Raw genomic sequence first — 26,267 nt, 5'->3', positions numbered from 1 at the left:
AAAATCTAAAGGACATAAATTGATGAAAGTCAACAGATTATTTTGCCAAAGAAGTAACAACAAACCAACACATCTAATTTCTAAACCATACTGCTATTGCCTCATAGCAGTCTATGGATAAGTCATGAGAAGAAACACAAAGTTGGCTGTTGTCATGTATTTCTTCCACGCTTTCCTTTATCAAAGCTCATTATATTCCATGGACCTGGCATTGCACCATCCCCCCCTCCCCCCCCCCCCCCCCCCCCCCCCCCCCCCCCCCCCCCCCCGCACACACCAGCAACTGCACCCTTGCCCCCTCACATGTATTTACATGTAATTTCTGACAATTAACCAAGGAGATTTACTCGAACAGTGTGTTTTTCAGATTGTAGTATATGACTGCCAATGTGGTGCAGGTGATGCGAACATGACTATAACAGCCCCTAGCGAAGGGCCACCAGATTTCTCCTATAAACGCGATGAACCAAATCTGTGAGCGCATGAGATTTCCGTCGGATGACTGGTGACCAGCGAAGAGTGATGAATGTTTTTCCCCTATAGCATCTGCTGCAGGTTACAACCTGGACTTAAAGGTAGACCTGTGTTTTAAAACTGCCAGTCCAAGAAAAACAGATGACAGAAGCATTTTACTGCAAATCACATCCCTACATGTATGTCTGAGAAGGCAATAGGTACAGGTTACTGCTAAAGATCTATTAAATGTGATAACCACATGTTAGAACAAAGTTTGAAAGTTCATTGTGTTCAGCTTATACAACTGTATGTAATTGAGTAGTGTTTGTCAAAACTCACTAGAGACAGAAATACTTCAAAAAGCAAACAAAATCAAAACATTAGTACTGACCATTCCTAGAGAAAGATCAGATCAGGGAGGTGGAAGAAAGATATTTCTTCCACCTCCCTGATCGGATTGATCATTGTTAGAATACTGAGTGTGGATCATAATTCTGCAGTGGGTATTTAAATGTAAACAATCACCATGGAAACATGGTCTTTAGATCACTCATATCTTGATTTCATTCTCATAAGCTTTCATGACCTTCGGGTTTTCAGTGATGTGTAAAGGAAGCAGTGCTATCAAAGAAATTGGGCTGTCACAGTAAATAAACACAGTTGTGAAGAGAATTTGCTGTAGTGAGATTCGCACTGACACAAACTATTGGGGCGCAAATCTTGAGAGTTGCATCACAAACCATATATTTCAATGCCAGTGTGGGCATAAAAATCTCACTTTTACCGCGTTCACACTGATTATTAGATTTCAGTGGCAACTGATGTGAGGCGGTGTTCTGCAATAATCTACATGTAGCATCAGTCAAGGCTTAAATTGTCTTCACAGTGCGCTCACGGTCTTGCACAAGTTGAGCACCAACAGCATATTATGTACATGTTCACATTGAAGCGGATTAACACCGCACGAAACCACATACGAGGGCAGTATTCGAGCTGATCGTTCTTCTGTTTATTTACATTGTGTGTGTGCACAACTGTTAATGTTATTATTTTACCTAATCGACTTTTATGAAAATGTAATGTAACTTTGAATCTAAGAAAATGAATAATGATTATATGTATAAATGATATCAATAAACATATAAAAGAAGTCAAAATATATTTTTTAATTCAAAACTCTACTTTGTTTGTAAATTGGCAATTTTCATGATTCGACCTCCCCAAACTTTTTTGTGCGCCTCTTGTGCAATCTGAAATCATGCTAGAGATTTTATATGTTGACTCTACAGTATAAAGTACACAGCAGTAACATGCTACAGTATATATAAAAAGAGTCCCATTAACTCTCACCGAAAAAAGAACAGTTTTTTTAAAATCAATTTTTGCAACATGGCAATTCTTGTGTGTATACACAAAAGACAATTAATTCTCACAGTACGCATGGCAATACAAATATTTATTTAAATTTGTAAGCCAAATTGCCTTCTTTGGTAGGCCTACTGTTTTCAGCATACAGTATAAATATTTTTTTTTAAAGAAGTTTAATAAAAATCCTTTTACGTCATTATATTCAAATGTGCATTGTATCTTTCAATCAATTTATGGGTACTGTTTTTGTCGTTTTTTATGCCTCCGCCACGAAGTGGTGCCGGAGGCATTATGTTTTCGGGTTGTCCGTCCGTCCGTCCGTCCTTCCGTCCGTCCGTCCGTCCTTCCGTCCGTCCGTCCTTCCGTCCGTCCGTAATGAATTTTGTGGACAGGGTAACTACCAAAACCTTTTGAGGTATCCTAATGAAACTTGGCATGTATGTGTATTAGGGGGTGAAGTTGTGCCTATCAACTTTTGGGTGCACATGCTCAAGGTCAAAGGTCAAAAGGTCAAGGTCAAATGCTTAAAATTTTACTATTTCCCCCTTATCTATGCAATGCCTGAAGATATTTTCTTGAAACTTAGTGTATACATGTACTACCCAATTAAATTTCTCTGGTGAAAGTTTGGGGTCATGAGGTCAAAAGGTCAAAGGTCAAAAGGTCAAGCAAAATGTTAAAATTTCACTTTTTTCTCTGTATCTTGGAAATTGTTCAAGGTATCTTCATGGAACATAGTATATATGCATCTACTGACTGGCAGTGGTTATCTAGGGAATTTAGGGTTCATGGGGTCAAAGGTCAGGGGTCAAAGGTCAAGGGCAATACTTCAAAATTTTACTATTTTCCTTATATTTATGCAATGCCAGCAGGATTTTTTTTTAAAACTCGATGTATGCATGTATAACCCAATAGAGATTCTCTGGGATTTTTTTTTTTTTTTGCCAAGAACGTCAAAGGTCAAAAGGTCAAAGATCAAGTGAAAGCGCTGAACTTACTTCTTTCTCCATATCTCGGAAGTGGCTCAAGTTATCTTGAAACCTAGTACATGCTGAATTAATGTATGTTCTGCCTGACAGTGATTCTCTTATAAATCAAAGGCCAGATGAAAATGATAACAATTTACTGTTCAATACAGAAATTGCGCTTTTTCTCCATACCTTGAAAATTACTCAGTGCATAAACTTATGAAATGGTCAATGTTTTTTATACTGATCAGTGCATCTTCAGAGCTGCCTTGTTCTTATTCTGCAGGAACTTCTCAGAAAACTTCATTATCTCTTGTCTGGATAACTAGAATATGAAAATTTATCTAATTTGGGTAATTATTTTACTCTGTTGACATGCATGTAACCACAAGTACCTACCGTCTGGGTATCCGTCTGATCTTGATGTTCGAAATGTCAGCAGCACTGCATCTTAGACTGTGTATGCCTTCAGTGTGTGGGTTGAAATTAATCAGCCCTTAGTCAGTTGGCTGTAAAAACAAAACAAAACAAAACAAACGAAACAAGACATGTGCTTGACATTTGAGCTGTTATGTTGCTCTAAATTTGTTCCCTCCAGATCAGAATGACAGGAGAGACCTTTTTAACATACAAAGAGCTCACCCCCTTTTTTTTTTTTTTCTTCAGGAAATAATTATGTTTGAGCAATTTTAAGGCAAGAACAGCTCTGTGCGAAACCGTTCAAACAGGAAGGAAACAAGCCGCTATTTCCCATGCGAGTCTCTCCAGATGTTTCTGTCATTGTTTCAGCCCGGAAATGGGAACCCAGTAGAAAGAGTTGTCAAATTAATTGACTTTTTAGAATGTCTGGTGCAAGAAACTGATGATTCAAAACAAGAGCATGTCTACTGTGCCTGTTGGAGACAAGAGCATTCTAAAGATATGGTCGTCCTGAAAAAAAATGCCTCTTAGTCCTTGATTGGCTTGTGTGCAAGTTGATTATGTCCAGTCATTGAACTGCTGGTTTTTTTTTTACTTCAGAGATAAACTGAAGAAGTGAAATGCAGTCATAGATCATGTACAGTTTTGTACCATGCATGATGTTTTGTTCCAGGTTTAAGTTCACAACATGAACTTCATAGTACTTCATTTGAAATACGATATCATATTTCACTAGAGAAGCACTCTGAGAGCGCAGACCTCCGCCAAGCATGCAGCCCATTTCCACCCGCACTGATCTTGTTCTTCCACAGAGATCAGTGATTTCCACCCATACGTACTGCATTAATGTGTGCTGAAAGCCGCCTGATTTCCCGATATAGAAGCCTTTGTTAATAATGTTACGTCATAAACCCTCAGCTGCACCGCGCGCCTCGCCCTAGCAGAAACTAGAGCACGCATTTAAGTGCGCGCTTGCAAATAGAAGCCTCAAATACGCGCAGCCTGAACTCTCAAGTTCATTGACCCTACCTGCAAAAATATCACAAATCCGTCATAAATTCCCCAAAAATTCTCGGATCACTACCAAAAGTTAATCGTTTGTTACTTGTGTCATTCTAAACCTTTCCTGCAAGTTTCATCTCACTCCGTTGACTACTTTTTGAGTTATTTTGCACACAGACAAACGAACGAACGAACCAACTAACAAACAAACCAACGGTAACGAAAACATAACCTCCCCCCTTGGCGGAGGTAATAAGTGTAACATATATACTGCACATCAAGACATTATGCATTTAGCAGTTAGTTGAATCTGGAGGTGGTGAATGTGAAATGCCACCCCACATGTACAACATACAATATACAAATGTAAGTTGACTCTTATAGTATAAGATCAAACGAACCGAGCAGTAGAAGTTTCACTAAAATGAGACATGAAATGAGAAATAAAATGAGTGTCAAAATGTTTCACAGCATTTTTCTAGACAACAATATTGGTCACAGTTGGGTAACTGTGTGCAAAGTAGATGTGGTATTATTATTAATATACTTTGCAGAACTGCAATTGACCTTTTGCAAAACTCTTTGTTAGATTTGGCTGTATACAACTACAATAAAACTTTGTGACTGAATTATAGATATCTAAGACATGACCCACGAAATTTGCAAAGAAATAAAAACCTCTCAAGATATGGCATATCGTGGCTGGGGCGACAAGACCTCATATCTACAAAATGTGGAATGTTCAGGAGAGCCAAGAAACATGGCGGCCAAAGCACTGTGGCAAGTGGGATCTAGCCTTTCCTTTGACAGGCCGTGGTGGCTTCATTTTTGGAGTAACACAGTTGGGATTTGGACAGGACATCACTTATCCCATTATTTGACCATTAATCCAAAAAAGTCATTTTCACCAAAATTCTATATACAAGGTCTTGTCACCCCAGCGACGATATACAGTATGCTGCAGACCATGTGACTGTCTGTGGTCGAGATGGTGGTATTTATTAAGATTTTCATTGCCATTTCTTATGATTTACTGTCGGATGTATTGTTAAAGTTTGTTTGTGTTTGTCTTTGCACTCTCCTTTTCATTATGCTAGTCTAAGTAGTACATCGTAGGACATATCATTAGTAATACCTCCAATACAGGGAAAGGAAAATGTTGTTATGTACATGTACATGTATGATAGCCTTCTAATTCCACTGACATCAGTTCTCTCAAGACTAATTTTGAAGACATCGATGGAGTGAAACATTTGTTTGAAATGCAGGTAGGAAATGGGAATGCCTAGATGGCGAAAATACTTTATGCAAATATTGAGTTGAAAAATGCATCAATTCCTGGCCGTCTCCTGTCCTATCCTCACCACAGCACGTCGTCCATCATCCATGCCATTCGTGTGGACTGGAGCGTAGCATTCTCAAGTTACCAAGTGCATCTTGAGGTGCATTCACATTGGAATTTAAATACAATGGTAATAGATACCTCGGTTTAATATTCGTTGTCACCGTTCTCAATGGCGAAATACCATAGCAATAGATACCACAGTATTTCAGTTGGTACCATTCTCAACCACAAAATACCATGGTAATTCTGAGCAGAAAGCACACCTCTCTGAGGTAAGCATAGCACATATGATCTCCTATTGGGAGGAGACCAGCAGTACATCAGGTTGCGTGAGAACTACAACCTGTATACCGCTGTGCGAAGGGTGGTATTTCGTGACAGGATTCACACTCAAGTGTTGCATGCATAATTTATGTGAATTTTGAATTACCAATAGCTGTAAATATATTTTACCTTGGTATTTTGTGAGGTATTTTGCAAGGTGTTTCCCAAGGTATGTGTTCACATTGCAAAATACATCGTACTGCTGTATTTCAAATACCTGTACTGTGGCAATTGCCATCAGTGTGAAAGGCCCTTTGGCTTTTCTCCATGAGATGTGTGTGGTGTAAATCTGTGAGAAGTCAAAGGTGAGACAGTATCTCCAGAGAGAGAGCTGCATGGTACAATAGATGAGCTTGGCTGACAGGGACAGTGGGAAATTCTTACCTTGGCTTTGGCTATAATGACATCATAAGCTAGAAAAAGAAGAAAAAGATAGAGACCAGAGGCCCCCCCCCCCCCCAAAAAAAAAAAAAACAAAAAAAAACACCACCAACAACAACAACAACTAGAAAAGCACTCTGAGAGTGCAGACCTCCACCAAGCAGTTACTTTCCACCCATGATCTTGCTCTTCCCAAAGAGATTTTTTTTTTCCCAAAGAGATTTTTTTTTCTCCCCTACCACTGGGGAAAAGCTCTTTGGGCTCTTCCATAGTGATCAGTGATTTCCACCCATAAGTTTACATGCTGAAAAATTGCCCGATATATAAGTCTTTGTTACGTCATAAACCCTCAGCTGCATGGCGCGCCTCGCCCTAGCAGAAACTAGAGCACACACTTTAGTGCGTGCATGCAAACCTCAAATACGCGCAGCCTGAACTCTCAAGTTCATTGACCCTGCCGGCCAAAATATAAAAGATCCTTCATAAATTCCCCAAAAATTCTCGGATCACTACCAAAAGTTAATTGTTTGTTCCTTATGTCATTCTCAACCTTTCCTGCAAGTTTCATTCCAATCCGTTTACTACTTTTTGAGTTATTTTACACACCGACAAATGAACGAACTAACTATAAACTAACTAACTAACTAACAAACAAACAAACCAATGGTACCAAAAACATAACTTCCTCCCTTGGCAGAGGTAATATATAAATGTCGCAAGGTAAGTAATATGCACAATACAGACCTGCAACATGTTTTTTTTTTGTGTGTGTGTGTATGTGTGTGTGTGTGTGCTTCTTTCTGTTCTTGTCTCATATTACTTTATACAAATTGTTTATTGAAGAAAATTTATGGAACCTGGCCTCATACTGTGATTACCCAAGGTGATTTGTGTATATACAAATGATGCACAGGATACATTAGTGGAGATGAGCGCACTTAATCCTGTTTTTGTTTTATAAAATGGGTCGAAAACTAACAGCATTTTTCACGTACCTTTGTGGGTCAGTACCAGTCAGCTACATGTAGCAGTCGCTCAAGAATCAAGATGTCCGAAGATGTTCGTCCCAAACATTTACGCACGTCGCACTCGGAAATCCCGCACATAAGTACTGTATGTATAAGAGTATACGTACGCCACACATGTTATGCACAAGAAAGGCCGGCTGGCCGGCAGCCCGAACTAGAAGTTGTTTACAGGATTGACAGCGCATATAGTAGCGCGCGACGCACTTGTAACAACTGATCGAGTGCGCACTGCTAGTGTAAACATTGTGACGTCAGGCCGTGCATGTTAGTGAGAAATTAATACACGCACACGCGACTCATTTCAGCGCTTCCAATTGGCTACATTCTTGAACCCATTTTATGATAAATATTATCAGTGGTGTTTGGCGGTAATGGCCCATAAAGGGTTCACTGTGAAAGTAAGAGCTGTAGCACAATTTCTTCCCAATGAGGCAATTTTCAAAGTAAATTTTGCATGTTAATGCATGATTTTGCAGATAAGTATGTCTCTATGCCAGACCCGATTCCAGTAGCGTGAACGAAGTAATTGTATGTTTCAACAAGCTGACAGTCAATGCAACTTTATCCTGCTAGTACTCTGAGTGGTATTTTCAAATCTGTTCATCAAACCAAAGAGATAATTCAAGGTTCAACCAACGATGTTTTTACTCTGTCTGAAAAGATATGGGGGATGGTGAAGGTGAAAGAAGCAGCATCTGCTGTAATCTTACTACTAAAACTAGTCAACACTTGGGTAATTCCCACCCAACTCCTGTATTTGCATTCACGCGGAGGAAATAGGGTGATGCTGATTGTGATCCAAGTACAGAGATATTTTTCCCTCGTTCAAACAGACAGAACTATCCCACTATTGCCAATCGCAATAACTTGTCGACCAAACTTCACATACCCGAAATTACTGGGATGGTGACCCTTGCCCTTGTGTTTGTGTGCTGTCATCATGATGTGTGGTTTGAATGACAAGACAATCACAATGGGAAATTCTTACCTTGGCTTTGGCTATAATGACATCATAGGCTAGAAAAAGAAGAAAAGAGACCAGAGGGGCCCCCCCCCCCCAAAAAAAAAAAAAATGTATATATATAAACTATGTTACATATATCACAAGGTACAATGTACGTAATATGCTCAATATACAAGGCCTGCACTGTGTATGTTTTTTTCCTTCTTCTTTCTTTTCTTGTCCCATATTACTTTATATACAAATTGTTTATTGAAGAAAATTTATTGAACCTGGCCTCATGCTGTTATTACCCAAGGTGATTTGTTTGTAAATATTATCAGTGGTGTTTGGTGGTAATGGCCCATAAAGGGTTCACTGTGAAAGTAAAAGCTGTGACACACTTTCTTCACAATGAGGCAATTTTTAAAGTAAATTTTGCATGTTAATGATTTTGCAGATGAGTATATATACTGTGCGAGACCTTGTGCTTGTGTGCTGTCATGATGTGTAGTGTGAATGACAAAACAAAAGATCTGGGCCCTGTTTCATAAAAAGTTGATATGATAACAACTCTTGCTGGAATGTCAATTGTCATGGTAACGACATGAATGCAGCTTCCTGATTTGCTGTTGCTGTAGGAAGTTGTCCTTCCAGCAAGAGTTGACATCCTAACGTCTTTTATGAAACGGGTCCCAGGAGATTTTTTGCTGCAGTGTTGGTTCACACTAATGTCATGGTACAAATGATTGTGCTATTTCTCAAATTATGGCAATACTTGTGAAATCATCATAAGATTTTTTGGCATTTGGATGGTGATGCTGATAGCGCTGTTCAGTGGGATTTTAATGTCCACACTGGCAAGAAGTGTTAAGATTTGTGTCCTGCTAATTTGCACCATCTGAGTGAATCCCACTTTTGAGGAGTGAGGAATTAAACAGTCTTTCCTTCTTTACACAGAACAGAATTAGTCAATTTGATGTTTAATTGCAGTGTTTGTACTGTCCATGAACAAATGAATCCTTTTTAATGGCACAATATTCTTACTGTGTACGATGCTCAACTGTGTTTACAAAACTTTCACATTTGCTCCCTGTAGATGATTATGTCAGTAATGTTAAAAATCTGTTGGTGTCATGTAGTATGTGATGACATAAAGATATATTAGGGCACAGTGCTTTCAATGTGTAAAGACAAGCCTGACAAGCAGGTGCACAAAAAATTAAATTATACCTAGCCTACTTGTATGCTTACATGAAATTGTTTAGTGAACTTGAGAGAGACAGGCAAATTGACAACTTGATGACAAATAATACCATGAGTGTACTCTGTACAAACCATTTTTCGTTGTCATATTGAGTCATATTATCATTGTCTCATCAGTAACATATTGCCAAGATCTCTTTATTTAGATTGTCAGTGAAAAAGGTGTGCATTAGTGAGGAAGAGGGGGGGGGGGGGGGGGGGGCAGGGGGGCTTTCATGCCCTCGTTCTCCTTCTCCATTTTTAAGTTTGACATATCAATCAGGATCAGCTAGGTGGTGTCAGTGATTGATAAGTTGATAAGGACTCATTATTTTGACTGTTTTGACTGCTGCAAGGTCTTCTTGAACACAGACTATTCTGCTCTCATTACCACTCTAGCTCTAAGGGCTGACCTTTCTGAACTTTTCAGCTTAGGGCATACACATTGTAATAGCTGAGTTCAGGAGGTGCGACCTTTTGAGCTGACCGGAGGATGTGAAGGTGTCAAAGTTTTCCCCCTGTGTGCTGATGAGTGTTGGTGTTAAAGTGGGATTAGCCATCAATCATACACAAAATGATGGAGTATTTGATATTTGAAGCGTTGAAGGTACTCTGTGAGCATGTTCAGCTTGTGGAGATAATGAACCATACTTTGCTGTGTGACATCGTACGATACTGTGCCAGGTTCCACCATGCCGCAGTGACACACTTTAGCATGCATTTTATAGGGCTAGCACATTTTGCACGGATCAAGGCATATTGCCATGAAAAAGGAATAAAAGGTATTGCTTACCATTGGGAGCAGTGATTTGAAAAATGTTTGAGTTATCACATTTGATGCATATTTGTAGGTCAGTTGTATCACAAAACTTCCTACCTAAATAAAGCGTAAAATATAAGGAGATATCACTATTTTTCTCAATAAACCATAGCTGTAGACAGTTTTGATATTGAAGAAAGAATGTTATTATTACTAGTGTTCACATTTTGTATATTTAACAATATTTAACATTGATTGTAGGCCTACTGATTAGAATTTTTTATTGGTTGTCTCTAACTCACATTTTAGAACTGATTTGAAGCACTAAAGCTGGGTTTTTGTTCCATCTGCAAATGGTAAATAATGCTTTTAACTGCTTCTGGCATCAATTTTGAGTCACCTTTGCTTGACTTTTGCTGCAGCACCTTGTCTAGGAGCAATGACGGTTGCTGTATGAAGGATCCCTTTTTAACAATTTGGCTAGTTCATTTGGACACCTCATTCTATCCTATACCAGTTTGCCAAAAATAAATGAAAGCTCAACTGACATAAAAATACAAATCATTTACAATAAGAACTTTAGCTTGCGGACGAAATTAGCCTCTGCAACTTTGCTGCGACTGACTACAAAATGTCGTGGAGATGTCACGGAGATATCATGGAGACATCTTTGAGACCAGCTGGAGACTGGTATTTCATGGCACAATTCACACTCAAATATTGTATGCATATGTTGGAAGAAGTTTGAATTATCACCCTAAATACCATGGTATTTTGCAATGCATTTTGTGGTGTATTTACATTCATATAAAAATTATAAAATACAGCACAAAATACAGCAGTATTTCGCAGTGTGGATGTATGTAATGCGTGGTTAACCTGGTTTGTGGAAGCTATTGGAGTACTTTTGAGGCATACCTCACACTCTGTAGAACACAGAATGATTGAATTTGATTTGAATATGAACACACCCTCACAGATCCACGGAGGGGGGACCCTCTTTTATTCAGTGGCATATCAGGGGCCTCTGGGCTGTACATAAGATTTATGACATTCATACACTTCGAGAGCTGCACTAGCAAGTGGCTTCATCCATCAGATAGTGTACGCTAGTCTCTGTAGCTAAACCTTGTTTTATTTCTATCATTCCTCTGAGAAACATGCATGCAACTGTTTTAATTAAGCTATAGAGTGTCCATATAGAGCAATAAATTCCCCAGAAAGCACTGGTGTAGGTCTTGATTTATGAATACTTTTATGGATGATGATGTCATTCTAAATTTCTTTTTCAGGTACATTTGTGAGCTGTGAATGAACTCGAGTACTGGTGTCATATTATGGGTGGATATTCTTGTTCACCAATTCTAGTACTAACTACATTATTGTCTCTTTATGTGTAATATGATTGCAATTACATGACTGATGAAAGCGTGATGACGTGGGAAGTTTTTTCCCTGCTGTCTACGGTCCCCTGTTTTTGTTTTTGTTTTTCAGTAGGCCTACATAGGACATTGTCAGCAATCGTCCTGAGGGGAGGGTTGAATGAAGACAAGCAGAGCCATGATTCTGTCTGCCAGCTCACACACACCCAAAATTAGTGGTCTAAAAGAAAAAATATAGGCCTATATATTCATGTGATGCAAAAACAGACAATACTTGTTTAAGCAAGAAATAAATAAATCACAAGCTGTTAGTTATGATTTACCATGATGCCCAAATCAGTCTGTCTTGATTTTTTTTTTTTTTAACTCTCGTGATGATTAGCCTTGTACAGTGTGTGAATGGCATGTATCGGTAGTATTACTAGTAAAGAGAGAAAAAAAAAATGTTTTGTATTTCCCTATAATGCACCAAACTGCACTACATGTAGGTGGAAAGTTATGCTGTGGTCATTGTTCAGACGTGCACAATTTGGAGGTCTAAAGTGCTTTGCTTGCAGCCAAATGAGTTTTTTTTTTTTTTTTTTTTTTGGGGGGGGGGGGTGGGCATGTGAGAATGGTGGCAAATATAATATATTTTGCATCTTCATCCAAATAGTGGGTATCTCATTAGATGGCAGTTAGAGTCTTTGCTGGTTGCAGAGATGTTTTTACATTACGACATTTCCTAGAGACGAACTGAGTCTCGGGGATGTTGCAGGAAACTCAACACATTGGCGCAAATTCACGAAGGTGATTTAAACCTGGTTTACACTGAGACCATGGTGTAAAATAAGAGTGAACTAAGCATACTTTTGACATGCATATATCAATGCACATTTGTTATTTGGCTTGTGCAATTTGTTATCGTATTTACGCAGAAGAAATTTGCATAAATCATGGTGTAAATTTGTACCACCTTTGTGAATTTGGGCCATTGAATTTCATTGGAGATTTCATCCAGTCCTCAGCAGGTCTGGTCTGCAACTGGTGAGTCGTCTCTTTGACTAGTTGATTGTCACCTTGTCTTGAGATGGTCTTGAACGTTGCTCTGGAGTTGCCTTTATAGTTAGAGCACAGGCCTTTTTTTTTTCTGTTTCTCAAGTTGCTTGAGTTGCTGCAACGGATCAAATGCGGCAGTCCTGGCAACAATGGGTCTGTATGTGGCGCAGCCATGGGGATGGATTGACCATGGCGACCACTCTATCAACATGTCATTGCTGTTCTGATGATCTCACATTTGGCCATTGTGGTCAAGCTGCCCACTGATTTTAAGACAGAAATTTCATTTCTTGTTAGTGTTGTTGGTATCTAGTCATTTTTCATACCTGTACATCTGAGTCTGAGCAGAGACTATATGGCGTTTGAAAGAGTACCGAGAGATATTTACTCCTGTATACTGGCAGCAGGGAAATATGCCCCCTGGGCCATTGTGTATAATTCAGAAAGAATGATGAGTGCTAAGTTAGAAAGAAAAGTTCTGATCAATCCTGATACAAATTATTTTGTGTACTTATCAGCAGAACTTTAAAAGGATGGAGTTAGACATTTGCTGAGATGCTCAAGACATATATCCATTTTATTCATCACTTAAATTCCTGTTATTCAAATTGGTCTACATCGTAGATTGAAACAGTAGTATGATAAAACAGTGTAGACACTTGCATGATGATACACCCCCCCAAAAAAAAAAAGAAAAGAAAAGAAGAAACAACAACAACAACAACAACAGCAAAAAGCAAACAAACAAAAAGGAAGTGATGAGAAAAGATACAATTTGACCAATGCCAACAAAATCAATTTCTGTCGGGTCATTCATGTGAAAGTATGTTTGTGTTTGTATCATATGATCTGATGCATTATGTTGCAGTTTGGAATCTGTGGAAATAACTGTAATCAGTTTAAGTCAAACCACCACTACCAACCATTCTTATATCATTTGCAGCCACTTAGAGAGAGAGAAAAAAAAAAATAACGATTAGTACATTGTTCCCACATATGTGTGTGTCAAAGCAATCCAGCCAGTCCCCTATTCTGTCATCTGCACTGCAGGGCTACCCTTGAATAGCAGTAAATCTATCATCAGGATAATCGCCCATCTGCATGTCCTCAATAGATGCTGTTTCCCTTGACTCAGACCCATCTGCACATATCTCTAATGGACATACAGTGTACATGTATGTAAATGCAGAGACTCCAACCCAAAGCACCTTCTGATCTGGAGATTCTCCCGCCTGAGACCCCTAGCAAACGGGAGACTCCAAGTTGATGTGTGCGAAGCGCGAAGTTCCCAGGGTTCTACATGCTCCCTGGTGCTATCTAAGGCTTATTTTTTCAACATACAATAGCAGTAAGTAAGAAATCCTTGCCAACGGGAGACACAGAGCCAGAGCGGGAGAACGGGAGATTTTGCAAAAATGGGTTTTCGGCGGGAGATCTCCCGTCGAAAACGGGAGAGTTGGAGTCTCTGTAAATGATTATCCTCAGAGATATTTATAATAGCAGGATGATTGCTCACCTGTATATCCTTTAAAGATGTGAATATCTGACAGGGAGGGAAACAATCTATAGAGAACATACAGGTGAGTGATTCCTCAGAGATAAAGTCTCCAGGGGTTTTATAATTTGTGTCTATTTATCATAATTTTATATTGTCCAGTCTGTTTGCAGTTGAACGTGAACTGAAGCATTTAGAGCCAAGTGTAAGTTGAATATTTTACATGAACTACACATGTACACATTCACACACATGCTAAGAGAATTAAAGATGATGTCAGTCTTCTTTTCTAAGGGTAAATCTCAATTGACTCCAGAGGTGGGTTGGTCCCAGTTGAGGCATCACTCACATCTTCTTAGCTATGCTTGGAATTTGCTTGCTTGCTTTCTTTGCTAGATGAATATTATGCCCCCAAATGTGGTTCATATGATTATGCAGCTGTATTCATCAGATTATCATGGGGGGGGGGGGGGGGAGGTTCCAGGACATTTGCTCCAGTGACAATTGCTCCTACACATATGAAATATTTGCATGCTAAGCCAACTTAAATTCTACCCACAAACATAACCCTAACCCTAATCCCAATCCTCACATCAAGCTAAAACCTAAAACCCTATCACAACAACAACCCTACATTGTAAATCCTCCAAGAAAATAAGACTGGAGCAAATGTCATAGGAGCAAATGTCATGTCACCTAAGGGGAACATGCTGTGTGGAGAATTAGTTTGCAGGAATGATAGGGGTTCTCATTTGCAAGAAAACTTGTTGGTACATGTACTTACGTTTCAGAGATGCATTTCTAAGCATGTGCATAGAGCTCTGTACCGTACCGGTAGTGTAAAGATGCTGTTATATATCCTCCTCGCAGTCTGCTGACTGCTGTCAACATTCCATCTGACAGCTGTTTCATGATCTCTGTCACATCAAGCGTGCGACTCCAATGTGTTTGTGTGAAGAATACGAACTTGTTGGTTAAATGCGCTTTAATATCAGTACTGAATAGATTACAAGGTGAAGCTACATGTACACCAAACATTTATAGCTCCAGTCAGTTGTAGGAGTCACATTGTTCAGCACAAACAGATCAACAGATGATAAGCTACAGTGTAGGAGTATTACTTTATTCCAACACATTTGCAAAGATTGGCAAATTTTTTACACTTCATAATAACTTCCTTACTTTTACTGGTAATCCTGTTTTGATCAAATTTACACTCTTAGTTGGGCTTGTACTCTTTCTTCTCAGACTAACTTAAACTGGGGCTTGGAATTCGCTTTTAATGTGATGGTTTACTGTACCTAAAGTGTGTTCATGGTACAGTTTTTCTCAAGATGTATGATGTAGATGCAGTCAGAAAATTTGCATGTCTCATTCGAGATGCAGGATGAGTACTTCCGGGATATCATTTTGTGACATTGTCTTTAGGATTCTTTGGAAATGCAGATGGAATAATTTTCTGTTGATTTACTTCCTCTTTTCCCCCAGGGGACCATTTCGACAAATCAAGGGGGCGGCAGATGACAGGAGAACTGCAGAGGATGTTGAAATCTTGCCAGACTGGAGAGAGGATGCTCGTGTTAGAGAGATTGAAACGAAGAAAACTGAGGAGGAAGAAGCTGAGAAAGATGACTTGGAAGAGGAGGAGGGAAGAGAGGAAAAGCGTGCATGGGAAAGTAGAGGTGAAAGTTCAGATGATGAGTGGCTGGATGACGAAGGCGACACTGATCCACGTCCAGTTCAGGCTGATGGTGTTAAAGAAGAAAGAGACGGTAGGAAACCTGCTGTTGCCAGGGGAACCAATATTGGCGTCGATGGTGTGGGGGAGAGGCGGCATGTCATGGATTCGCCGATTATTATAAAGATGGCTTCCAACCTGAACGCAGGGGATGAAGTAAAACCTGGAAACACATTGGGTGAGAGAAGAAGTGGTTATATAAGTGGGCAACGTGGTGTGGTGGCACAGCTCTCCACAGTGAATGACCAAGGGAGGGTGGCTGACGTTGCCAAGAAAGACGGCAGCGACATGGCAGACATGAGGATTGCCAGCGAGAGGAGCCTCTACCCACCGAAATACAATGCTGGCATCCAAGACATCCTTAGACATCCAGAAGCACATGCAGGAAAAGGTAACTTCCACACTTCCTTCTTCGAGACTAATTGGCTGAACATGTATTCATATTTAATGCAAAACTTCATTACACAGGCTGTCACAAATGACTGGCCCTAGGTTTGTTTTATATGACATTTGGCAACATCTCATGCATGATTCCAAACTGATTTCAAGCACTGGCATGTATTTTACAACAGATGCATCCACAATCTTGTTCCTTGGGACCAACAACGTGAGTGTGTGTCAATAAATTTCAGTATAATTGTAAAGGGGCCTTCTTTGTTAAACCTGGAATGAACAGCTCAAAATGTATTATACATCTTGAGTTCCCTTCGGCTAGAACTATTTGTGGGAGAAACTATTTATAGTGAAGTTGGATACAAGTTTGCAACTGTGTGGTTGTGCAAATGCTTTTTGTGTCATGCTGACAATTTAAGGTTAGATAGAAATAGGAAATTGGGTAGAGATCATGTACATATTGTACTGTATGCTCAGTATGGCCAAAATCATGGAAACGCAAGATGTTCTTTCTTGTTTTGACAATACTTAATGTACAGGTGTATGATGTTGGAAATTTTACAGTTAATATTCTTGGCGATAAAGATTCATTCCCAGCGGTAAGAGTTTATGAAGACTTCTGTACCCTTTGAGTGATGGAAGAGCATTGCATAGATAATCACTGAAGAGGGAAGGAACATACAGTAACAGAGACTCCAACTCTCCCGCTTTTGACAGCCCATTTTTGCAAAATCTCCCGTTCTCCCGCTTGAGATTTGATTTCTCCCGCCCTGGCTCTGTGTCTCCTGTTGGAAAGGATTTCTTACTTATTGCCATATCGCATGTTGAAAAATAAGCTTTAGATAGCACGAGAGAGCATCTAGAACCCTAGACTGGACCCCGGCCACAAGGAATTTCGCGCTTCGCGCACATCAACTTGGAGTCTCCCTTTTGCTAGGGGTTTCAGGCAGGAGAATCTCCAGATCAGAAGGTGCTGGGGGGGGGGGGGGATGGAGTCTCTGCAGTAAATGAAGGGTTTATTTAATGTTAATTGTTATTGAGGGAAGAGATGAAGTGGACAGATATATTCGACCTCCCTGACATCAAATCCATTGAGATCTTTACTGTTTAGTCCCAACAGCAAAATTCACAATCTGTTAAAATAGCGCTCCTGTTACAACGAACAAGGTTTTTAATTTAGAGTAAAAATTCAGGCCCAAAAATCATCACCCTTATCATGAATGTAGTATAAGTGACAGCATCATCACTTCTCATTTCATTCCTTTTGTTATACACTACCTACACTACATGCATCTCTGGGAATCATACTGCTGATATGATCAAAGGGATCGTATAGTTTTTGTTGAGACCTAATTTCAGGTTTCTAACATATTTTGGTGAGATAATGAGAAACCTCTTAAAGAGCATGTAATTCTATGAGGAATTCAACGTTTATTTGACAAAGATTGGTTTTGAAATAGCTGAAATATCCAAAAAAGAGCGATTCTAATTAAGTGTGGGACCCACACTTTATTACTATCACTTTGTTTTACTTTGTTTTTGGATGTTTCAGTCATTCCAAACCCGATTTTCATCAAATAAACTTTGAATTCCTCTTAAAATGGTACATGTATGTTCTGTACTATATCATAAGTGTTTTCTTGGTATCTCGCAAAAAGTTAAAAGCCCAATTCTCATCTCCACCAATACTGTATCATCCCTTTAATATACATATTTCTGGATCCAGCTCTAGGGAGACAGTGTGTGTGACATGTGTAATAAGCAATGTCAGCTGTAAATCATGCAGTTGAATGGGATATGGTATCGTTGAAACGTTTAAAGGGCACATACAGTTTTGGTTGAGACCTAATTTCAGGTTTCTAACATTTTTTGGTGAAATAATGAGAAACTTCTTATGAAATATGAAAGAGCATGTAATTCTATGAGGAATTCAACGTTTATTTGACAAAAATTGGTTTTGAAATGGCTGAGATATCCAAAAAAGAGTAATTCTAATAAAGTGTGGGACCCACACTTTATTACGATCGCTTTGTTTTACTTTGTTTTTGGATGTTTCAGTCATTCCAAACCCGATTTTCATCAAAGAAACTTTGAATTCCTCTTAAAATGTTATGCTCTGTACTATATTATAAGTGTTTTTTTTGTATCTCGCAAAAAGTTAAAAGCCCATTTTTCATCTCCACCAATACTGTACCATCCCTTTAAAGGAGACACAAATTGTCTCAACAAGGTCAAGTGTACGACCTAAAGCTAGAACTATAGGTAAGTTCTATTATTAGAAAGCAGGTGATATAGACCAGCTTTGTAGGCTGGAAAGTGTTGACATAAAGGCTCAGTTATATATGCTCTCAGTGATTGGCTAGACATGCATTAATATGTTCATGATTTGTCTGGAACTGCTTTCACTGGGTGAAGTAAGAAACCCCACACAAGTATGTGGAGTTTCAGGAAGTGAATTATTTGCCCTTTGGATTGATGGTATTAAAATGGTCTTTTTGAATGTTTAGAGGTAATGGCATGACCTCAAACATTTCCTGGTTCCAAGTGCAGGTGGCATCAGTTTTGGAGATGCCACCCCCCCCCCCCCCCCCCCCCCCCAACCCGCCTGATTCAAGTAGGCCTATGATGCTGGTAGCGTAAAAATCATTTGAAGATTGAAAACATGATACAGTATACCCAGCTACAGTGTGTGTTTGTATAATTGTGTGTGATTGTGTATAGGCCTATGGATTGGGGTTTCTTATACTGTGTACATGTTCCTTGATATAAACCTTGGTTCTTTGAATCTTTTCAGGGTAGATTGTTTTGAAATTATAAGCACGATATTCATCTATGAAGTATAGTGTCACTCTACATGCATATTCAAGTTTATCATGTTGAGTAAGATGAATGGTAGCAGTCAAATAAATGATGGCATGGTATTGTACAACTTGTTTCACTGAAATTGGACCTTGAACGGGAAAGTTGACAACTTTTTTTTTAATCCAGTGACAAAGCCAATCTAAAAATGGCAACTTTGAAATCAAAATGTCCTTTCAAAAATATGAAGTCTACCAGAAGATGTCGGTGGAAATGAAGGAAAGGCTCACATTCTGATCGCCAGGCACATTGATTACTAGCGAGACAGTACCAATGTCTGTTCTCACGTCGGTCGTAGAAGGGCGGGGGGGGGGGGGGGGGGGGGAATGGTTGCAGCATGATTGCAATGGAAGTAACAACAAGAATCCCTACTGGCTGTGTAACGAGTGCTGACAGCTAATTTGAAAGCACAGACAGTCGTTTCAGCAGCAAAACCTTGATCCACGGCCATATACACTGTATGCAAATGTGTACAGATTGGAAGTGACAGTGTTCCAGCATAATGCTATCATGGAAAATGAAAACCTTTGGGGTGTAAAGGAAATGTATGTCACATCCTTGTAGCATTGATATGAAGACGTTAATATTCAATCTTTGTTTGATTTTGATTCCCCCGGAAGGGCAGATGCCTCAATACATGATAATGGAAGTGGAAGGAGAGTTAAGATATTTTGATTTCATTACCAAGTCGCTCACACATATGACAGGGGATGAAGTAATACCACATGTCATTAGAAGGATAAGAGTTACGGAGCAGGATGTGCCATTATATAAACATATAGGCCAACTGTAGGTCTTTGTGATGTGTCACCACAAAAGCCATTTAATGTTGGGAAAATGGTATTTTGCTTTTCTGCAGATATGAATTCGTCAGATGCTTAGCTTTAGATTGATATGTAATTTGCCTACTTCATTAGAAAGAAAATATGAAAAAAAAAAACCAACAACTAAATTTGAAAGAAAAACTGTAAAGGTTTTATTGCCTACATGTAGGCTGACTTTACGCACATTTTACCTCCTTTTATTGTCCCCAACTTCGGGTAACATGATGATGCACCACATATGTTTGGGGGAGGGGGGATGGTGGAATGGTATTTACCCAGGGCAGGTGGAGGGGGGGGGGGTGGGGGGTGGGGGGGATGGGTATGTTTTGCACCATCAGTAATGTGAAGGTCACATCCTATTCCCTTGCCTACATTCAACTGACTGTAGGATACCTATGCATCGATCTAGAATGGTACATGTAGGTGTGTGTGTGTATGTTTTTTTTTTAATGTGAATAATAACACATGAACCCTAAGCCTTATCCTAATTCTGTATAACACGTGGGTCAGATGACTGCCTGAATGGTTTTGTACATCATCTATATTCAACTAGCTTACGATGTTGTCCTTTTGTTTTGTGTGTGTTTCTGTGTGCAGAGCGACAACAGACTTGTAGTCCCAAGAACAATATCGTCATGCTGAAGACACACAAGTGCAGTAGCTCCACCATGCAAAACATCCTCTTCCGCTGGGGCGAGAATCACAATCTGACCTTTGCCCTCCCATGGAAGGGCGTCTACCTTGGGAGTCCCGATCTCTTCAATGAGAGGTACGTCATGCCAGCCAACGGGGGTCACTACAACATCCTGGCCAATCACATGCGGTACGACAAGCAAGGTTAGTGAACGCACATCGGCGACGGCCAGACCCAAACTCTTAAAACCTGTCAGGCTGTCTCCTAAAAGTGATCTATTGCAGATGATGGGACATCGCTGTTGTCTGGCAAGATTTTCTCTTCAACAATCAAAGACATTTTTGATACCTTTGGACACCATTTTTTGTTTTTTTTAAGGGATTAACTAGTTTTTGTCGAGGTGGGTCTTCAGATTTCCAACTTTTTTTGTGAGATAATGAGAAAGCTCTTATAGAATATTAGAGAGCATACAATTTTAAGAGGAATTCACCATTTATTTGATGAAAATTGGTTTAAAATGACCGAGATATCCAGAAACTAAAGTAAAACAAAGTGGTCCTGGTCAATGATGAGTTCCACCTTTTTAAAGAATTTCTTTGTTTTTAAATATCTCAGCCCTTTAACAAAAACAATTTTCATCAAATAAACTTTGAATTCCTCTGAGAATTGTATGCTCATTAATATTTTATAAGAGCTTTCTCATTATCTCTTTATCTCACAGAAAAGTTAGAAAGCTGAAGCCCCATCTCTACCAGAACTATACTATCTTTTTAACTTACGTCAGCCTCTGGTTTGATGTGAATGTACTCATTATCACATATTTTATATAAACCAAAAGCAGTGTGCTTTCCTACTCATTAAGGATATTGGCATTCTACTCTTTCACCCTCCCCCCCCCCCCCCCACACACACATACATACACACACACATGGTGGTATACACACTTCACAAGAATGCCCCCATCCACATGGCCATCAGTATGCCATATTTCTCTATTGACCGATTCTGTGACGCGCTATGTGTATTTTTGGCATGGGCGCAGCCATAGTGGGTGTCTTAGCCGACCCCCCCCTTCCCATTCCCCACCCCTCTCTCTACATTAGCGTGCAGAATGAAAAACTGCTTTAGCCAATGGGCGTCTCGTACTGAGTGCGCGAATGCTTGCTTAGTGCGCGAACCTTTGTTACAAGTGCGTGATAAACATGTTGCCCGGGGTGGGGGAGAGCAGGGGGGATCGGCTCAGACACCCACTATGGCTGCGCCCAGTGCCGTGAAATGTCTGCTGCCCTCAACGAACCCGAATCGGTCAATATATTATGTGAAAGGTATTGTTTACCATTGGGAGCAGTGATGAAAAAATGTTCCGAGATATCACATTTGATACATATATGTTTAGGTCAGTTGTATCACAAAACATCCTATCATGTAAACATTTTGGATAAAGTCTGTAGTGAGATACTGTATTAGGAAATATCACAATTTTTCTCGGTAAACCATTACTGTAGATGGTTTAGTTTAGAAACTATTTTTCACATTTTCCATATCTAATAATACTTAACATTAATTATAGTGATTCAAATTTTTACGCTGCTTGTTTCTATCCCTAACTCACATTTTAGAACTATTTTGATGCACTAAATCTCGGTTTTTGTTTCATCTGCAAATGGGAAATTATGCACAAATCTTTAGAAAAAGCGTATCACAACCTTTTTCAGTGATTTAGATGAGTGACTGATTAACCTGTGTTTTTGAGCGCATGCAAATTTTTCATTAGTACTATGAAGGGGTCTTGCTCTATCAGTAGGTGTCTTTTCATCACTGTAGCTATTTCTGCAAGGTGTTGAAGTTTTAGCAGTTGGTGTCTTTATATGAAATGTGGTTCTGTGACATACAAAATGTAATGTGAAAATGTATGAAGTAGACTTGTTCTCGATTTGAAGAGCTCATTTGCAAAAGGGGTTAGATCCATTTTTGACGAAAATTGAGTTATTAGCATCACTGCACAGAATTCCATTTGAGTTAGTTACAGTGAAAAATTCAAATCCAGACAAACATTTGAACAGAAATTATAGCTAAATTAGATTTTGATTTTCCATACACTTGTGTACAAATTCTCACAAACAAACCAGTTTTTCTCTAAAGTACTAAAAGTGGATCTAACCCCTTTTGCAAATAAGCTCTTCATTTGTTGCATAATGTTTGAAGTAGACTTGTTCTTGATTTGTTGCAGAAGACAATGTACATCAACAGGCTCACCATGAACATATCATCAGCTGAGAACTACAAGCGTGCTATGGCATTCTATGATTTGAGCATAAATTTAAATGAAATAATCAATTTTCATGAAATAGAAATTTTCCTTAATCAAAAGTGGGTAGATTTATAAGCATTGTTCCAAATATTGGGTAGAACAGTGCCCTTGTGGTTTAATTGTGATAATGCCCTTCTAGTTCTCAGCTGACCATATGTTTGTAGGCATTAAAGGTCCAGTTTACCTTTGGGAGCAGTCATTTGAAAAATGTTCAAGATATCGCCTTTCATGCATATGTGTAGGTCTCTTGTACCACAAAACACCCTCCATATAAAAGTTTTGCAATAAAGCCCAAGTTATTAGGAGATGTCAGTATTTTTCTCAATAAACCGTAGCAGTATACGGTTTAGTCTGGAAACATTTTCATTATAGCTATTGTTCACATTTTCTATATTTAACAATACTTAGCATCCATTTTACTGATTCAAATTTTCACAGTTGTTGTTTCTACCCCTAACTAACATTTTAAAACTATTTTAAAGCACTAATGCTTGGTTTATGTTTCATCTGCAAATGGTAAAATATGCCTTTAACACTGTATATTGAAACAAAGTTTGATGAGTGAAGGAATTTGATGGCTATCTCAAATAAAATCTCTTCGTCTGTTTTGTTCCCCCTCAGCCGTGGAAGACTTGATGCCAGCAGACTCCATCTACATCACACTGGTGAGAAACCCTGCATCCCAGTTTGAGAGTATGTACAGCTACTATCGCTTTGATGGCAGGTTCCGGGTGCCACTGGATCAATTCATGAAGAGGCCGCGAGCCTTCTTTTTCATGGAACCACGCATTGCTAGGCACGTCGGCCGTAACCCAATGCTCTTTGACATGGGCCTGGATGCCCGCAATATGGAGAGGGATGACGGTAGGGTCAAAACCTTCATAGAGCAGATCGACAAGAGGTTTGACCTGGTGTTGGTGGCAGAGCATTTCAAGGAATCCCTCATTCTTCTGAAGGAGAAGCTGTGCTGGACACTTGAGGATATTGTCTTCTTCAACCAGAATGCCCGCAGCAAGACGTCGGTGCGGCAGCTCTCTGGGCAGTTGCAGCAGCGTATCATTCAGTGGAACGGTGCGGACAACGCACTATACCAGTACTTCAATAGGACGTTATGGCAGCGGATCGCCGAGTTTGGCCACGAGCGCATGGCCCGCGAAATTGCTGAGCTCGACAGGCGCAACGAGGAGCTGTCTCGCCTCTGCATTGGTGCCACCAAGGAGCAAGGTGACAGGCGTGTGTATTATCCCCCGGGGATAAGTGTAAACAGTTTTATTCTCAGCTCCAGTGCGAAAGGGAACCAGCTATGTGATCAAATGACACGGCCTGAACTCACTTACATTGGAGTCCTGAGATCTCAGCAGATCAGTCGTGACAGACAACAGAAAGTAGAGAGGTAGTGAATTCCTGCACTGCCATCTCTTTCCAACTGAATGTATGCAGTACACAGCATTATACGTCATTTGCAATACACTTCATTTCCTCTTCTTCTCCTTCTTCTTCTTCTTCCTTTTTTTTTCCTCTTGTGATTTTTAAATGTGGGCAGGTTCCACAAGATTTCCCAGCATGACTGAAGATTGTACCTCACAAGCAATGTTTCTCAGAATTGTATGTTATTCAAAGATTTCAAAATTGAGCTGCCTACAGAGGAATAGAGTTTATGCACAAAGGACCCTGAATTGAAGCTTGCTCCATATGCTGCCAGTGCTAATGCTACTATTGAATGCGTACCTGTAAAAGTAGTTTTTGAGGTAGCTGAATGGTGAGATGAATTTGGCTTTATGATACCTTTGCAGATAACAGGAAAATAGACTTGCATGATAGTGTGCTTTATATGTAGATAGACATCTGGGGGGCATTTCATGAAGGAACTTGCCGGATAAAATGTCCGACAAGTCAATCATATCCGACAAGTTCAGAGAAATCAGCCAATCAGACTGAAGAATTTCTCAAAACTTGTCAGATATAATTGACTTGTCAGATATTTTATCCGACAAGTTCCTTCATGAAACACCCCCCTGGAGGGCTTTTCGTGAAGCATTTTGTCCGACAACTTTGTCAGACAAAATTGCTCTCAGCCAATCAGATGCAAGGATTTCTGTAGCTTATAACAGTTTGTCTGAAAGAAAGTCTGACAAACCACTTCACGAAATGCCCCCCTGATGGTATCATTTACCTATTTGAGTAGGCTTGTACACTATTGACAACCAACTACAACAGCAGCAACAGCAACAACTGCAAAAGCATTCCCAGCAGGTTGATGACATTTTCCCAGTTTTAAAAGATGCATTGGAAAGGCCAAAACAGTCTCCAGCCACGAACTTTCCATGTGTCACTTTTCTCTACAGTTGTAATGCATTTTTTTCTGCAGAAATGCTCATCCTTTCACCACGAAATGTGCACCTTAATAATTATCTCTGCGTATGTAATGTTAGAGAAAGATTTGATGGAACGTGTTGCAGTCATTAAATCTGCACAATTAGAATACCAAAATTGGCAACTTGAGAAAAGCAGGAACTTCATTCTTCCAAAATGTGTTTCCTATTTCAGAGTCAATTATTAATTGATCAATTAAGAGGCTTAAAAAATTTTTGCCAGTGAAATATTTTATATGAAGAGCCAAGGGCTCAAATAATAAAAGAGAATTTGTACTCGACCTTTTACAGCACATGTAATGAATAGTATAGAAATGACGGAACTCGACACATTCGTTAAAGACTCGGTAGCGAGGGGATATCATGGAGTGGTAAGACTGGCCCCACTTGGTTATACAGGGTAGCCCAAAAAGAATGGAACACCTAAGATTTTTAATTTTAGCAATATTGTTCCTAATATGTCATTATTTTGTTTACTATTGGAAGGGCCATTCTTTTTCCAAAAGAATCACACTAAGTTCTTTAATTTTGGTTAATGCATTTTGGTTTTAGGACCATTTTTGTCAACCCTTGCAATTTTCAAAATGTGATCATTTTGCACTCTCAGAGACACCGAAATCCGCGAGACTTTGGCTTGCCATAGAAGCAGTAACGTTCACAATGTGTGGAATGTGGCTGTCATTGTCCGTTACCATTGTGAATGAGACGACCTGACGACAATAACACTGTCCGCCCCACATTCCACACATTGCGAACGCTATTGCTTCTACGGTAAGCCGAATTCTCACTGGTTTTTGTATCTCTGAGAGTGCAAAAATGATCACATTTTGAAAATTGCAAGGGTTGACAAAAATGGGCCTAAAATCATAACACATTAACTGAAATTAAAGAGCTTGGTGTCATTCTATTGGGAAAAGAATGGCCTTTCCAATAGTATGCAATATGATTAAATATTTGCAACGATATTGCTGAAATCAAAGATCT

The 26,267-nt window shown here is 39.4% G+C and overlaps 1 protein-coding gene across 1 annotated transcript; it reads left to right on the top strand.

Moving 5' to 3' along the window:
- Window positions 1–409: 409 nt before the first annotated feature.
- LOC139709021 (galactose-3-O-sulfotransferase 2-like) lies at window positions 410–24,308 on the top strand. The gene is made up of 4 exons (XM_071620992.1): window positions 410–474; window positions 15,641–16,281; window positions 20,564–20,803; window positions 23,533–24,308. Exons 1-4 carry the CDS (start codon window positions 410–412, stop codon window positions 24,306–24,308), a joined length of 1,722 nt encoding a protein of 573 aa, XP_071477093.1.
- Window positions 24,309–26,267: the final 1,959 nt, after the last annotated feature.

Source organism: Diadema antillarum, unplaced genomic scaffold, assembly GCF_040938485.1.
Source record: "Diadema antillarum isolate AM-2024a unplaced genomic scaffold, OU_Dant_1.0 scf00000037, whole genome shotgun sequence".
Taxonomy (NCBI): domain Eukaryota; kingdom Metazoa; phylum Echinodermata; class Echinoidea; order Diadematoida; family Diadematidae; genus Diadema; species Diadema antillarum.
This window is presented reverse-complemented; position numbering and strand designations above follow the sequence as displayed.